This window comes from Eschrichtius robustus, chromosome 12 (assembly GCF_028021215.1).
Source record: "Eschrichtius robustus isolate mEscRob2 chromosome 12, mEscRob2.pri, whole genome shotgun sequence".
Taxonomy (NCBI): Eukaryota; Metazoa; Chordata; class Mammalia; order Artiodactyla; family Eschrichtiidae; genus Eschrichtius; species Eschrichtius robustus.
Window position 1 is genome coordinate 77,152,503 of NC_090835.1, and position 14,565 is coordinate 77,167,067.

The following is a 14,565-nucleotide window of genomic DNA, read 5'->3' on the forward strand; positions in this document are numbered from 1 at the left end:
GAGCACAGAGTCCGAACCACTGGACTGCCAGGGATTTCGCATCATTCATTTTTTTAAAAATTGTGGTAAAAAATATGTAACAGAACGTTTGCCATTTTATCCACTTTAAGTGTACAATTCAGTGGCATTAAGTTATACTCACACTGTTGTGCAACTGTCACTACTATCTATTTTCAAAACATTTTCATCACCCCAAACAGAAATTCTGTGCCCATTAAGCAATGATTCTCCATTCTCCCCTCTCCCCATTTCCTGGTACTCTACTCTAATCTAATCTAATCTACTTTCTGTCTCTATGAATTTACCTATTCTAGATATTTCATATAAGTGGAATAATACAATATTTGTCCTTTTGTGTTTGGCTTATTTCACTTAGCATAATGTTTTCAAGATTCTTCCATGTCGTAGAATATATCAGAACTTCATTCCTTTTTATGTCTGAATAATATTCCATTGCATGTATATGCTACATTTTATTTATCCATTCATCTATCAATGGACATTTGGGTTGTTTCCACCTTTTGGCTATTTTGAGTAATGGCGCAATGGACATTCTTGTATAAGTATCTGTTTGAGGGTCTGTTTTCAGTTCTTTTGGGTATATGCCAGGAGTGGAATTGCTGGGTTATATGATAATTTTTAAAAAATATTTATTTATTTGGCTGCATTGGGTCTTAGTTGCAGCACATGGGATCTTTGTTGCAGCATGCCGGATCTTTTTTTTCGTTGCAGCGCATGGGCTCTTTGTTGCAGCTCACGGGCTTCTCTAGTTGCGTCGCGCGGGCTTAGTTGCCCCACAGCATGTGGGATCTTAGCTCCCTCATCAGGGATCAAACCCGCCTCCTCTGCATTGGAAGGTGGATTTTTAACCACTGGACCACCAGGGAAGTCCCCGATAATTCTGTATTTAACTTTTGGACACTAAACTTGGTAAGCATGCACCTTTTGAATATATTTCAGTTCCCTCAAATTGTGAATATATAAATTATATGCTCATGGACTTTTATCGAAGAGTAGTCTTAGTTCTCATACATGAGGGGAATTCTAGGGTAAGATCAGCTTCTAACTTCCAGTTTAAGCACATTGAAGAATCTAACCCTTCTGCTTCCTTTCCAGCCCTGCTGCAGATTTGGATCTGAAATCCTCCTCCTCACATTCTGATCAGTCCTCTGAAACCTCACTGCCTGAAGCCCGAAAGGATAAATATCCCCAGGAATTCAGCCTGCTTAAGTTGCAGACAAGTGAGTAAGTCATAGGTCCTCCTCCACTCCCAGGGTCTTTGCAGAAGGCTGCCATACTGTTGGGTGCCATTCACTGAAGGCCCATTAGGTGCCAGGCATTCAACACACTTCATCTCTAATTCTCACAACAACTCTGCTGGGCAACTATTTTCATGTATTTTGCAAAAATAGAATGCTTTTATGTAAAAACCATAAATGTACTGTAGCAAAATACTAAAACAATAAATAAGTATGTAGAGTATAAAAACCCATACCCCAATATTCTCCAATAATCTTCCCATTCTGCCCCATAGCTGTGAAGAGTGTCATATATATTCTTTGAGAATTTTGAAATGTATATGTATGTATACGTTTATATATATGTTTGTATATATATATTTATTGCTTGTAATATACCACCATATTTTCACTAGTAGAAAATAGTACACAAATTATTTTCACTCAAAGTAAATAGATCATGGACCTCTTTCTTTGTCAATACATATAGACCTGTGTGGCTAATACAGACCTACCCATTTTACACAGAAGGAAACTGAGGCTTGGAGAGATTCAGTCACCCATACAAGTACACGAACCTAGGAAATGGAGGGATGGGATTAGAACCCAAACTTGCTTGCCTCCAAAGCCTGTGTTCCTTCTCGGCCACCAAAGAGTACAAGAGTTTCTTAAGCAACCCTAGAGCTGTCAGGAGATCTTTTATTGTTTAAAATCACTTTAGCCATTTTACAGGAAAAGGGTCAAATGAGGAAACAGAGACACTGAGAGGTCCAGTAACTAGCCTAAGGTCTCACAGCAACCTTTCTCCTTGGTCATAATCGTATGTACACATTTCCCCGTGTCACTGTAGTGCATGCATGTGCCACTGTCGCTGCCAACACCATGTATCATCTGGTTAAGATGCCACGGGTGTTCCAGCCCTTCCCTGGTTGATGGGCATTCTGTTCTTCCTGCACACTTAGAAGAGAAAGGTTGGATTGTAGGTGCTTGTAAAACTGTCTCTGAGCTTCCTAACCCATACATCACTTCCAACCATAAAACTGGCTTTATTTTTGAAGGGGAGGGTAAAAGGGGAAAAAAAGAGAGCCCTCTTAGATAGCTTTCTTCCTACTTTCCTGCCTTTTGTGCCTAGTCCCACAGAGTCTGACACTGCCCGCGATGTGGAACCAAGGAATTATACACGTTAATAAAGGCTGTATAGCCAGATAGTGCCTGGGGGGGTTTTCACAGTGTTTTGTCCTCCAACTACATTGTGACGCTGGGAGCAGTGCTGATGGAAGGAATTCTGATGTCTTGCAGAAGATGGGCAGCGTCCTGAGTGGACATTTTACCCAAGGCTTAGCAGCAACATCCACACCTACCATGTTGGAAAGCAGTGTTTCTTTAATGGGGTCTTCCTCGGCAACAGGAGGTCTCTATCAGAGAGGACGATGGACAAGTGCTTTGGGAGGAAGAAATATGGTAACGTTTTCCTCCTGGACCTTAACTGTGCAATGTTCAGAAATACTCCTGAGTCATGATTCTGCAGGCCCAGCATCACGTGGCTGGGGGCAGCCCTGCGGGGTCACCAGGTCACCCAAGTGCAGCCAGGAAGATAGGAAAGCGAAGGGGATGGTTGGCAGACTGCACTTTTTGGCATAGAACTCACAACATATGCTGATCTACATTTTTGTTTTTCTCTGGATTTCATAAAATGCTAATGTGACATTTAAGTCATCAGATAAGTTCTCTCAGATACTTATTAATAGAAACCTCCACTGAAGTCCGAGGAAAATAATTCATGTTTTAATTAAATGCTGCCTGTCATATGCATTTAAATCGTACTTTAGATTCTCTTTTTTTTTAAAGTGCATTCTTTTTTAAAAAAATTAATTAGTTAATTTATATTTCGGCTGCGTTGGGTCTTCGTTGCTGTGCGTGCGCTTTCTCTAGTTGCGGCGAGCGGGGGCTACTCTTCGTTGCGGTGCGCGGGCTTCTCATTGCGGTGGCTTCTCTTGTTGCAGAGCATGGGCGCCGGGTGCCCGGGCTTCAGTAGTTGCAGCACGTGGGGTCAGTAGTTGTGGCACGTGGGCTCAGTAGTTGTGGCTCTCAGGCTTTAGAGCGCAGGCTCAGTAGTTGTGGCACACAGGCTTAGTTGCTCCGCGGCGTGTGGGATCTTCCCGGAGCAGGGCTTGAACCCGTGTCCCCTGCATTGGCAGGCAGATTCTTCACCACTGCGCCACCAGGGAAGTCCCCGTACTTTAGATTCTTTATAAGGAGAACATCCTGTAAACCTTAGCCTGAAGCACGTGTTGTTATTTAGCAGCTGATTTAATAAAAGGTAGTTGAGATGAGGAGTTATATACATCTCTCCTCAGCTTTAACTTGGTGAGTCCTCTGTCCCAACCTAGCCATCGTGGATTTACTGAAAGACCCTAAAGAGTTTCTGAATACTAAGGGACCATTTATGGCACACGCTTCTATAGAAATACCCCTACAGGATTCAGCCATTGCTTCAGGGAAGAATAAGATTGCTGTAGTAGGAATACAAAGAGAAAGAAATGGAAAGCTCTTATTTTTGAGTTTTAAAGTAGACTTTTAAACTCGTAGCAGAGATAAAAGACCAAGGCTTCTGTTTGGATAGAGAATACACCAAAAGCCAGACTAAAGTAGTCACTGATATGGGGACTTCGAGGAGTCCTGTGTCCTGCCGAACTCCTGAGATCAAAAGCTAGTGGGTGATCGGATGTGAATCTAGCTGGGGCTTCTGCCTCACAGGGTGGCTACGGGAAGACCTTGAGCTTCAAGGTGAAGTGGCATCTGGCCTGACTCTGAGCAGGAGAGTGGTGATAGCTATGGGCAATGTTTGGGTGGAAAGCCAGCCTCAGGGTCTCATCCAGCCAGGAGATGTGGAAGAATAGCAGCATTTCTGTGCCTTGTAAAGACTGTGGAGGTTAGGACAGAGAGAGAGAGAGAGAGAGCAAGCTAGGAGAGCTGGTCTTACAGCTGGAATGCTGGGAGGCCACTGTACGGTGCACTTTCGACCATCAAGCCAGGGGTCATCTGAGAATAAATGTGTGCCTCACCTGATGCATTGTGGAGGGGGATGGCTTCTGAAGGATCAGACTAGACGACCCATTTTAGCAGACAACAGAAATAGATGCCAACTCTCAGAGAGTAACAGATACCCATGTGGTTTGCAGACAGTGACCCAGGACCCAAAGCCTTCCACTAAAGCCTTGATGTCATGTAATCCTGTTGTGCACACCCCGACTTCCCACTCCTAATTGAGATGCAGCCATAGGGTAGAACAGGAAGGATTTATTTTTTAATTTTAATTTTAATTAATTTATTTATTTTGGCCACACTGCGCGGCTTGTGGGATCTTAGTTCCCCAACCAGGGATTGAACCCGGGCCACAGCAGTGAAAGCGCAGAGTCCTAACCACCGGACCGCCAGGGAATTCCCAGGAAGGATTTATTTAACTGGTTTATGTCTGAAAACAACTGAGAAAAATCAAGAAGGGATTAAGTTTAGCTTTCTATTGCTTAGGCATGCTCTTGGCTACAAGTAAGAGAAAAATCAAATTATCAGAGACAAATCATAAGATATTTATTATGTAATTAACAAGAAGCTTTGACATCTAGGTGACCTATATAGTCTGGTTGCCCAGTGATGTCATCAAAGATGTAGGCTCGTTTCGTTTTTTTGTGTGTGTGTGTGTTACCATTCTTTGTAGTGTTGGATTTTCTTGTCTTGATGCTTGTCACCTTATGGTCACAAAATAACTGTTGCAGTTCCAAGAATCATTTTTATATTCAAGACATGAAAAAGAGGAAAATCTCTTGTTGCCTTCCCCTTTTAGAAGGAAGGAAAAGTTTTCCCATATGGTACTTGGGAGATTTCCTTCCACTCGTGTCTCAATGGCCAGAACTGGGCCAACTGCAAGTACGTATCAAAAGTAAATGAGATTATCATGATAATCCGAATCCTAACCCTAACCCATCACTTCCCTCCTAACTCGAAAGTAAACATTGTCCTGAATTTTGTGTTTATTATTCCTTTTCCTTCCTCCCACCCTCCCTCCCTCCCTCCCTCCCTTCTTTCCTTCCTTCCCCCCTTCCTTCCTTCCTTCCTTCCTTCCTTCCTTCCTTCCTTCCTTCCTCCTTCCCTCCCTTCCTTCCTTCCTTTTACTGTTTTTATTTTCTTGTCTCCCCAACTAGATAAGATTCCCTATTCTCTAACCTTGAATTTTCCAGATTAAAAAAAAAATTGGGATGCGGGTGGTATTAGCCTAGTCCTGATTTCAAATAATAATAACAACTGCTACCATTTCTTTTTTTTTTTTTTTGGCCACGCCGTGTGGCATGTGGGATCTTAGTTACCTGACCAGGGATCGAACCCGAGCCCCCTGCAGTGGAAACGCAGAGTCTTAACCACTGGACCGCCAGGGAAGTCCCCATTTCTTTTTTTTAAGCATTACGTGGGTATACTATTTTTATTTATTGACGTTTAAATTTAATTTCACCATTAAACATGGAACAGAAGTATATGCTGGCCCTATGTTCAGATTTTTGAAATAAAGATAAATGGACGGATAGCTTTAAGGGTGCAACATAATAAACATTGCACAATATATATTAAACAACTTAGATTATATCTTTATACATTTAGTAGCACAAGTATAGGGATAAGCCATGCAATTGAAGGAAAAACCTGTTCAGGACTGAACAGAGAGGTCCTTGGTTGCTGACAGAATCTCCCCTTGACTTCAGACTTGAGACAAACCAAGGAGTTTGTCAATAAACAAAAACCACTGAATTCAGGACAAACAGTAGCAACTGGGTAGATATTAAGGAATTGGCTCTTGCTAATGCAGATTGTGGGGACCAGTCTGAAGGGTTGGCTGGATGCTGGAAATGCTGCAGCTCAAGTCCAGGATCTATAGATTAGAAGAGCAGTCTAGAGACAGAAGGGTTAGTGCATTCTTCAAAAAGCCCCGGTTTTCCAAACAAGTTCCTAGGATACTTTCCCCAAACAGGGTGCTACCATTTCTTGAGTGCTGATTATGTGTCCAGATTATTCTCATTCAGTACTCATGATAGCTATGCAAAGTAGACATTTGAAATAAACAGTTTATAAATGAGGATTCTAAGGCTTAGGGAAGTTAAACTGCTTAAGGGCACAGAACTAGAAAGTGCAGAGCTGAATTTGGACTCAGGTGTGACTGATTTCACAGTTCAAGCCCTTCTCACCACTTCTTGCTGTCACCTGACCTTTACTTGTCAGTACCCTGGTTTGGGTTTCCAAAGATAGGGTCACGCCACCCTCCTTGCTTTGAATCCTCAGCATTTCATCCTCAGGAAGCACTCAATGCACAGATGTAGTTGATGTTATTTCCCTGCACTTAAGAGCTAATAAAAAGTTTAGCCGAAGAGTCTTAGCTATTGAAAAGGGTTTTGAAAGAGTAAAAAATGGAAAATTAAAAAATCAAGTACTCCAGTAACTCAAGTACTTCCACCAATTGTGCAGATGGCTTTTCTGAGTTAGCTAGAGAAATTTGGGCAGGTAGGAAACAGCTTATTAAAAATCTTCCCCAGCTCTCCCTTTGGCTTGCATCTTGTGGGTACAGGTGAATGGGGCAATATCAAAACAAGCATTTAAAAATTAGAAAGAGGGTCCTGTTCATTGGGTGTGTGAGCAAAGAAGGAGGTTGTGCTTCCAGCCATGCATCCTTGCTTCTGATCCCAAGGTGGTTAGTCTTGCAGTCCAGGATTATTCCCTTAGCAGATGCATCTGGTGTAAGAGGTGCAGGTTTAAACGACCATCCTGTACCAGGCTGACTCCATGTGGTTAGTTACTTGTTCCTGGGGCATTGGAAGCGGCTGGGTTGGGTGTCAGAGCATGGGCTGAGGAAGCGGTGTTTGCTCAGCATCAGTAGACTTTTTCGTGACTCCTCTTCACCAGGAAGGCCACCTCCTACTGCTACACTACCCTAGTCTTTGAGTCAGAAGGAGTAGCAGAACCCTTATTAGTTGATTTCCTCCTGAGACCCAGTCGGAGAGGCAGAGCCCCAATTAGAGCTGCCTCTAATCCCGGAGGGATTCAGGGATTCAAAGTGCACTAATGTTCAGAAATGAAAAGATTTCAACTCAGAGTTCATGCTGATCATTTCAGATACTTTTCATTCACCATTCATTTTAAACCAAAACATCCCATCCAAACCTGAGCTATTCTTCTCTCTCAGGGTGAGGTAATCATAACAACACCTTTTAAAAAACGTCTCAAACATAGGCTAGCACTTTATTTGTTTTTTAAAATCTGTTTTATTAAAATTTATTTTTAATTTTTATTTTATTTTATTTTAGGCTCACACTTTTCATCTCCTTCAGGCGAGACAATCACAAACAGAACATTAAGATACCTATATGCACCTCATAATAAAACACTAAATTATCCTGTTTCCATTGTCAATTCTTTTTTTAATTTTATATAAATTTATTTATTTATTTAATTTATTTTTGGCTGTGTTGGGTCTTCGTTTCTGTGCGAGGGCTTTCTCTAGTTGCGGCGAGCGGGGGCCACTCTTCATCGCGGTGCGCGGGCCTCTCACAGTCGCGGCCTCTCTTGTTGCGGAGCACAGGCTCCAGACGCGCAGGCTCAGTAGTTGTGGCTCACGGGCCTAGTTGCTCCGCGGCATGTGGGATCCTCCCAGACCAGGGCTTGAACCCGCGTCCCCCGCATCGGCAGGCAGATTCCCAACCACTGCGCCACCAGGGAAGCCCGTCATGTCAATTCTTACAGCAAATCTGTGGATCATCTTCAGCCCTTTTTATGATTTTGTTTTCAAACACCATTCACAGTTATTGACCCCAGGAATGGAATCCCAAAGGTAACTCCAGGAGATAATCCATATATGTATCCAGAACAGAGTAAAGGCTTCCACAAAGCAGGATCAACTCTCCCACCAGGGAATTTTTCACTGTAAGTGTATGTTAATACTAGGGTTATTTAGTTAACTTTAAAGGAATTGTATTTCTTTCTACTACATATAAATTATATTTTACAAGGGGTGAATCTCAACAAGACATATTTGGTGAGAATTTCTAAAAAAATCTATACCTAGTTCCTTAGTGTATGCACATGTACATGTGTGTAATTGAAATCATACACAGGATCTTGACTACAAAAAGGTGGTTGTTAATTTTGTTCCTGTTATTATCAACAAATATGAAGACTTCAATTTTCATACTGAATCAGATTGTTGGTTAGTGACTACTATTTGGATTGACTTGTACTTGCAACTAAGCATTGAGGAGAAAGGGAGGGTCATTAAATTAAAAGAAAAAACAGTTGGTATAGTATATTAAAAATATTTTAAAAAATCAATCATGTTCCAAAGAAAACAAAACCACTAATTTGAAAAGATACGTGCACCCCAATGTTCATAGCAGCATTATTTACAATAGCCAAGATATGGAAGCAACCTAAGTGTCCATCAGCAGATGAATGGATAAAGAAGATGTGGTGTATGTATACAATGGAATATTACTCGGCCATAAAAAAGAACGAAATTATTGCCATTTGCAACAACATGGATGAACTTGGAGGGTATTATGCTTAGTGAAATAAGTCAGACAGAGAAAGACAAATACTGTATGATATCACTTATATGTGGAATCTGAAAAGTAAAACAAACTAGTAAATATAACAAAACAGAAACAGACTCACAGATATAGAGAAAAAACTAGTAGTTACTAGTGGGAGGGGAAGGGGCAACACAGAGGTGGGGGTTAAGAGGTACAAACTACTATGTATAAAATAAATAAGCTACAAGGACATATTGTACAGTACAGGGAATATAACTGACATTTAATAAGAACTACAAATGGAGTGTAACCGTTAAAAATTGTGAATCACTATGTATACACCTTAAACATATTATAAATCAACTATACCTCAGTAAAAATTAATCATGTTTGTTTTAATGATGTTTACTAAAAAGGGTAAAAAAGTAAAAAGAATTATGGCCCTTAACAGTTTTGAAGCCCATACGTAACAATTAAAACCAGAAAATAAGACATTTTATTGAACACAATGATGTATTGATCTCTTTGCCATAGAAACCATGCCAATCTTATGGTTGCCTTTTCTGTTTTTCAGAATGCCTTATGAAAAGAAATTTGATACCTTTATTCCACTTGAGCCTCTTCCACAAATTCCCAAGTGAGTTCTCTCAGCATGTTTCATATTATCCCATCTTTATGAAAATATCAATTGTTTATTTTCTCCTATGGAGGAGCTCATAGACACCTAACACATAGGGACCTTTTGAATCCCAGCAGGTGGGTGAGGCAGTTTGAATGGAGGGTTTTTGGTTTTGAAGGTCAAGTGTCTGTGGAGTCTGGCACCTGGGCTGCTCACATCTTCAACAGATATGATTGACAAATACCAGATGCCATGTGTAGTCCTAGGTGTGCACTGTGAGGGGTTTTATGTGTAGCAAAAAGTCAGGGTCCCTGCTTTCCAAAACATAAGAGTTTGTTAGAAAAGACAGGGCTTTCCCTGGTGGGGCAGTGGTTGAGAGTCCGCCTGCCAATGCAGGGGACACGGGTTCGAGCTCTGGTCCGGGAAGATCCCACATGCCACGGAGCAACTAAGCCCGTGTGCCACAACTACTGAGCCTGCGCTCTAGAGACCGAGAGCCACAACTACTGAAGCCCGCGCACCTAGAGCCCGTGCTCTGCAACAAGAGAAGCCACCGCAATGAGAAGCCTGCACACCGCAACGAAGAGTAGCCCCTTCTCACCGCAATGAGAGAAAGCCCGCGCACAGCAATGAAGACCTAATGCAGCCAAAAATAAGTAAATAAATAATTTATTAAAAAAAGAAAAGAAAAGAAAAGAAAGACATATGCTTAAATGAGTGCAGCCAGGGAGGACGGTTAGAGTTTGAAGAGGCAGAGATCAAGCTATTGGAGTATTTCTGTATTTGAGGGAAGTATCATTCCTCTGATCTTATATGTTAGCTCAGCTCCATTCTGAACCTTATACATTTTGATATGTAGGTTATCCTTATTTTTTGAAGAATTCTGCAGTTCACATTGGTAGTTTCCTTTTGACTAAAGAATTCCTTAATAGAGAGATTTTGAATTTCCAGGTAGGAGAGCTTTTTGGTTTTTATTTTGTAATTCATTTTTACTTTTATCACCTCGTGATCAGAAAATATTGTTTTTATTATTTTTATTTTATGGAACTTATCAAAATTTTCCCTGTGATCTAATATACGTTCGATTTTGGGACTCTCTCCACATGCATTTGAAAGTACATTCTATTTCATCAGGATGCGAAGTTAGATACATACCCAGAAGATTTATCTTATTGATTATTCTGTTTAGTCCTTATATTTTCTTACTCATTTTTGTCCACTCATTTTGTCCACTCGGACCAAGAGTTGGTGTGTTATAATGTCCAAATATTAGTGTGTTTCTACCTTTATTTTTTTTATAGATTTCTTTTTTTTAAAAAAACTTACTTATTTATTTATTTATTTTTGGCTGCGCTGGGTCTTCGTTGCTGCACGCGGGCTTTCTCTAGTTTCCGCGAGCGGGGGCTACTCTTTGTTGCAGTGCGCAGGCTTCTTGTTGCGGTGGCTTCTCTTGTTGCGGAGCACGGGCCTAGGCACGCGGGCTTCAGTAGTTGTGGCTTGCGGGCTTAAAAGTGCAGACTCACTAGTTGTGGTGCACCGGCTTAGCTTCTCCGCGGCATGTGGGATCTTCTCAGAACAGGGCTCGAACCCGTGTCCCCTGCATTGGCAGGCGGACTCCCAAACGCTGGGCCACCAGGGGAGCCCTATCTTTATTGTTCATTGTAGCCATTAGCATTATAAAAATATCTTTCTTTTTCTCATTTAATGCATTTGTCCTATGTTATACCTAGCCAGATATTAAGATTACAAATCTTACTTTGTTTTGTTTGCATTTGACTAATATGCCTTTGCCCATTCTTAGACTTTCGAATCACTTTGTTTTAGGTCTTTCTCTCAGACAAAGAATTGGATTTTGCTTTGTGAGCCAACTTGAAAATCTTTTTCTTTAAGGGGTGAATTAGGGCCATTTGCATTTATTGATTTGACAGATTTGATTTCAATTCTATCATAATAGTTTATGTTACATGTATTATGTGTATTATATTTACCCGGAGTCTTTCACTGTTTTCTTTGATTATTTCAACAAAAGTTAAAAAATTATTTCTTCTGATGTTTAGGAATGCTTGTGTTCTTATCCTGCTCGTTCTTTATGCTAATACCTTTCTATATTGCTCTTCGTCCTGCTTTTCTGTTTTTTCTTTTTGGCCACTGCCTCACGGCATGCGGGATCCTTAGTTCCCTGACCAGGGATTGAACCTGTGCCCCCTGCAGTAAAAGCACAGAGTCTTAATCACTAGACCACCAGGGAAGTCTGTCGTCCTGCTTTTCTTACTTGGGCTTCTACTATTGGGTTGTCAGCTTTAAATGATAACCATTACTCCCACCTATTACTATGTGTGATAATCCTCCTCTTCCTTCTCACAGGAAACTTCAGCAGGTTTATCAGGGTATTTTCTCAATCATGATGCATTTCTCCCTAAAAATATGAAAATTTTAGCTGCCAAAAGATGAAAACATTCTTCGTCTTCCTGCTCTGACTCATCCCAGGAATCTCATTTCCTGGTACCTCTCGGAACCCACACACTGCAGCCCAGCATATGCCCTTTTAAATCTCAACAGACCTGGGAGGACGCTGGGTGTCTGTATTAGCTGAGGTCCCAGCAGAAAGCAGAAGGCACACTCGGGTGGGATTCTGAAGACAGTTTAATGAAAGGACTGTTTACTAGTGTGTGGGCAGGTTGAGGAAACTCACATGGGAGGGTGAAGCACCCAGGGGCTCCCACCAGTGGGAAGCTCTTACTACTCCTAGGTCTGAACAGCAGGAGGAGGGCCCGTGGTTCACAGAGCAGCAGGAGATGGAGAAGGACTGTCTGAAAGGACCTGCGGCAGAGGAGAATACAGCGGCTCCAGAACTGGGGTACCTCAGGAGATAGGGCGGGAGCCGAGGAGCTCAATAAGACATACCCCAACCTCTGTCTTTCCACCTTCTGATATCCTGTTGGTGCCTCCCATTAGCCAAGCCCAGCTCAAAGGTGGGGGCAGGGAGGAGTCAAGGTGATGCAGGCTACTGGGGTCAACTTCTTGGGTAGAGAGGGACACAAAAGAGATCTGGGTTTGGGGCAGGGGCAAATGGTGAAGACTAACACGGTGTTTGATTTTGATACTTTGTCTCCAACATGGGAGGCCTTCTTACTTTTGGAGGATGTAGTGCCTTGTCTGCTGAAGGTGTTTGTAAATTTTGCATCAGACGAACTCAACTCAGGGTATTGTTTTCTTCCCACAGCTTGCCTTTCTGGGTGAAGGAGAAGGCCAACGAGCTGAAGAATGAGATAAGAGAAGTTGAAGAGCTTGACAGTTGGCAGCCAGCGGTCCCCTTGCTACAGAGTTTGCTACCTGCTGGTGGGTCAAAGAACCTTCAAAAAGTAGCATAAAAACTGGAGGCAAGCCCAGAAGAGCAGGCTTTTGAGAGGCTTCGCAATGGAGACGAGAGAGGCAGAGAGCCTCTTCCGGAGTGGATGGTGCCCTTTGCCCCGAGATGGCCCTTAGGCAGATGTCATGGTCGTGTGTCACCGTGTGTGGTTGAGAACTGTTAGTCTTGTAATGGAGCACAGCTTTTAACTCCGTGCCTCTATCCACAGGTTCTTTGGACTTTCCAGGACAATCTTGAACAGGAACAGGTCCAGGAAGCAGGCACTGACTGTCCTCTGGAGAGCCTTTTCCTGTTAATTGATTCTGTTAGTGCGACTGTTCTAAATCAAATGTTTGACTTGGATGCAGAATCACTGTGTTTTGCCTCTTTTAACTTTTTTTTTTTTGGCTGCGCTGCACGGCTTGTGGGATCTTAGTTCCCCGACCAGGGATTGAACCCGGGCCCTCCACAGTGAAAGTGCTGAGTCCTTACCACTGGACCGCCAGGGAATTCCCTTAAGTTTATATTTTGAAAACTTTCAAACTGATAGAAAAGTTGCGAGAATCGTACAACAAACAGACACCTACATATTCTTCACCTAGAGTCTACAATTAACATTTGTCCAAAGTTGTACACATTCTCTTTTTCTCATATTATTACTATTATTATTTTGCTCAATTATTACTATCATTTTTGATAAATATATTTATTTATTTATTTTTGGCTGCGTTGGGTCTTCGTTGCTGCGCGTGGGCTTTCTCTAGTTGAGTGGAGCGGGGGCTACTCTTCGTCGCGGTGCCCGGGCTTCTCATTGCGGTGGCTTCTCTTGTTGCGGAGCACGGGCTCAAGGCGCACGGGCTTCAGTAGTTGTAGCACGCGGGCTCAGTAGTTGTGGCTCATGGGCTCTAGAGTGCAGGCTCAGTAGTTGTGGCGCATGGGCTTAGTTGCTCTGCGGCACGTGGCATCTTCCCAGACCGGGGCTCAAACCCGTGTCCCCTGCATTGGCAGGCGGATTCTTAACCACTGTGCCACCAGGGAAGTCCCTTCTCAATTATTTGAGAGTGAGCGGCAGACATCATAACCCTTTACTCCTACATACCTATATACTTCAGTAGGTATCTCCTAAGGTCAAGGGTAATCTTGTGGTTCACTGAGAACCTGATAGCTGTGCCGGGCTGACAGCTGGGACATCTAGGAGTGCCCATCTGAGTGCAGGGCACCACTTGGTCCTGCCCAGCCCCTGATGAGACCAGGGCTGCCGCCTCCACGGGGTCTTTGGACTCATTCCCTCTCCCTTGACCAGCCTTTGGCTGGTTTGGCCACACATTGCCCCCTGCCTTGGCCCCTCTCACATCTTTATGCCCTGCGACTTTTCTTCCCGTCTGGGCCTGAAACGCGCTGAAGACCCCCATCCCTTGCAGTAAGGAGCTCTGACCCTGACTTAGCACATCTACTGGCCAAATTCCCAGTGGACTCTGGGGAAGGACTGGGAGCCCATTTGAGATGCCTTCTGTCCTTCCAACGCTGGGGAACTCCAGGAGGGGTTGTGGCCTGAGCCTCCCTGGGGGGTGGGGCGGCCACTACTGACTTGAAGAGTCAACACTGAGGCTCCCAAACCTGGACTTTGTAAGAAATACATACAAATTAAACATTTCTTGGTGCACATGGAGGAACCCTGCCTCATATCAAAAAAGAAGTCAAAAATCCCAATGGCTTATTTTCTGAGGAAATGTGTGTTTCTACCAAGTACGGAGAGGGTGTGAGGGCACCTTCCAGTGGTGATGGTGTGAG

The 14,565-nt window shown here is 42.9% G+C and overlaps 1 protein-coding gene across 1 annotated transcript in view; it reads left to right on the forward strand.

The window, feature by feature from the left end:
- SPATS1 (spermatogenesis associated serine rich 1) overlaps nucleotides 1-13,198 on the forward strand; it is a 49,769-nt gene extending 36,571 nt beyond the window's left edge. The window contains exons 5-9 of the mRNA XM_068558403.1: nucleotides 1,117-1,241; nucleotides 2,538-2,699; nucleotides 8,081-8,201; nucleotides 9,381-9,443; nucleotides 12,649-13,198. Of these exons, the coding sequence (XP_068414504.1) occupies nucleotides 1,117-1,241; nucleotides 2,538-2,699; nucleotides 8,081-8,201; nucleotides 9,381-9,443; nucleotides 12,649-12,796 (619 nt within the window). The 3' untranslated portion in view covers nucleotides 12,797-13,198. The remainder of the gene's footprint in view (nucleotides 1-1,116; nucleotides 1,242-2,537; nucleotides 2,700-8,080; nucleotides 8,202-9,380; nucleotides 9,444-12,648) is intronic.
- The last annotated feature ends 1,367 nt before the right edge of the window (nucleotides 13,199-14,565 follow it).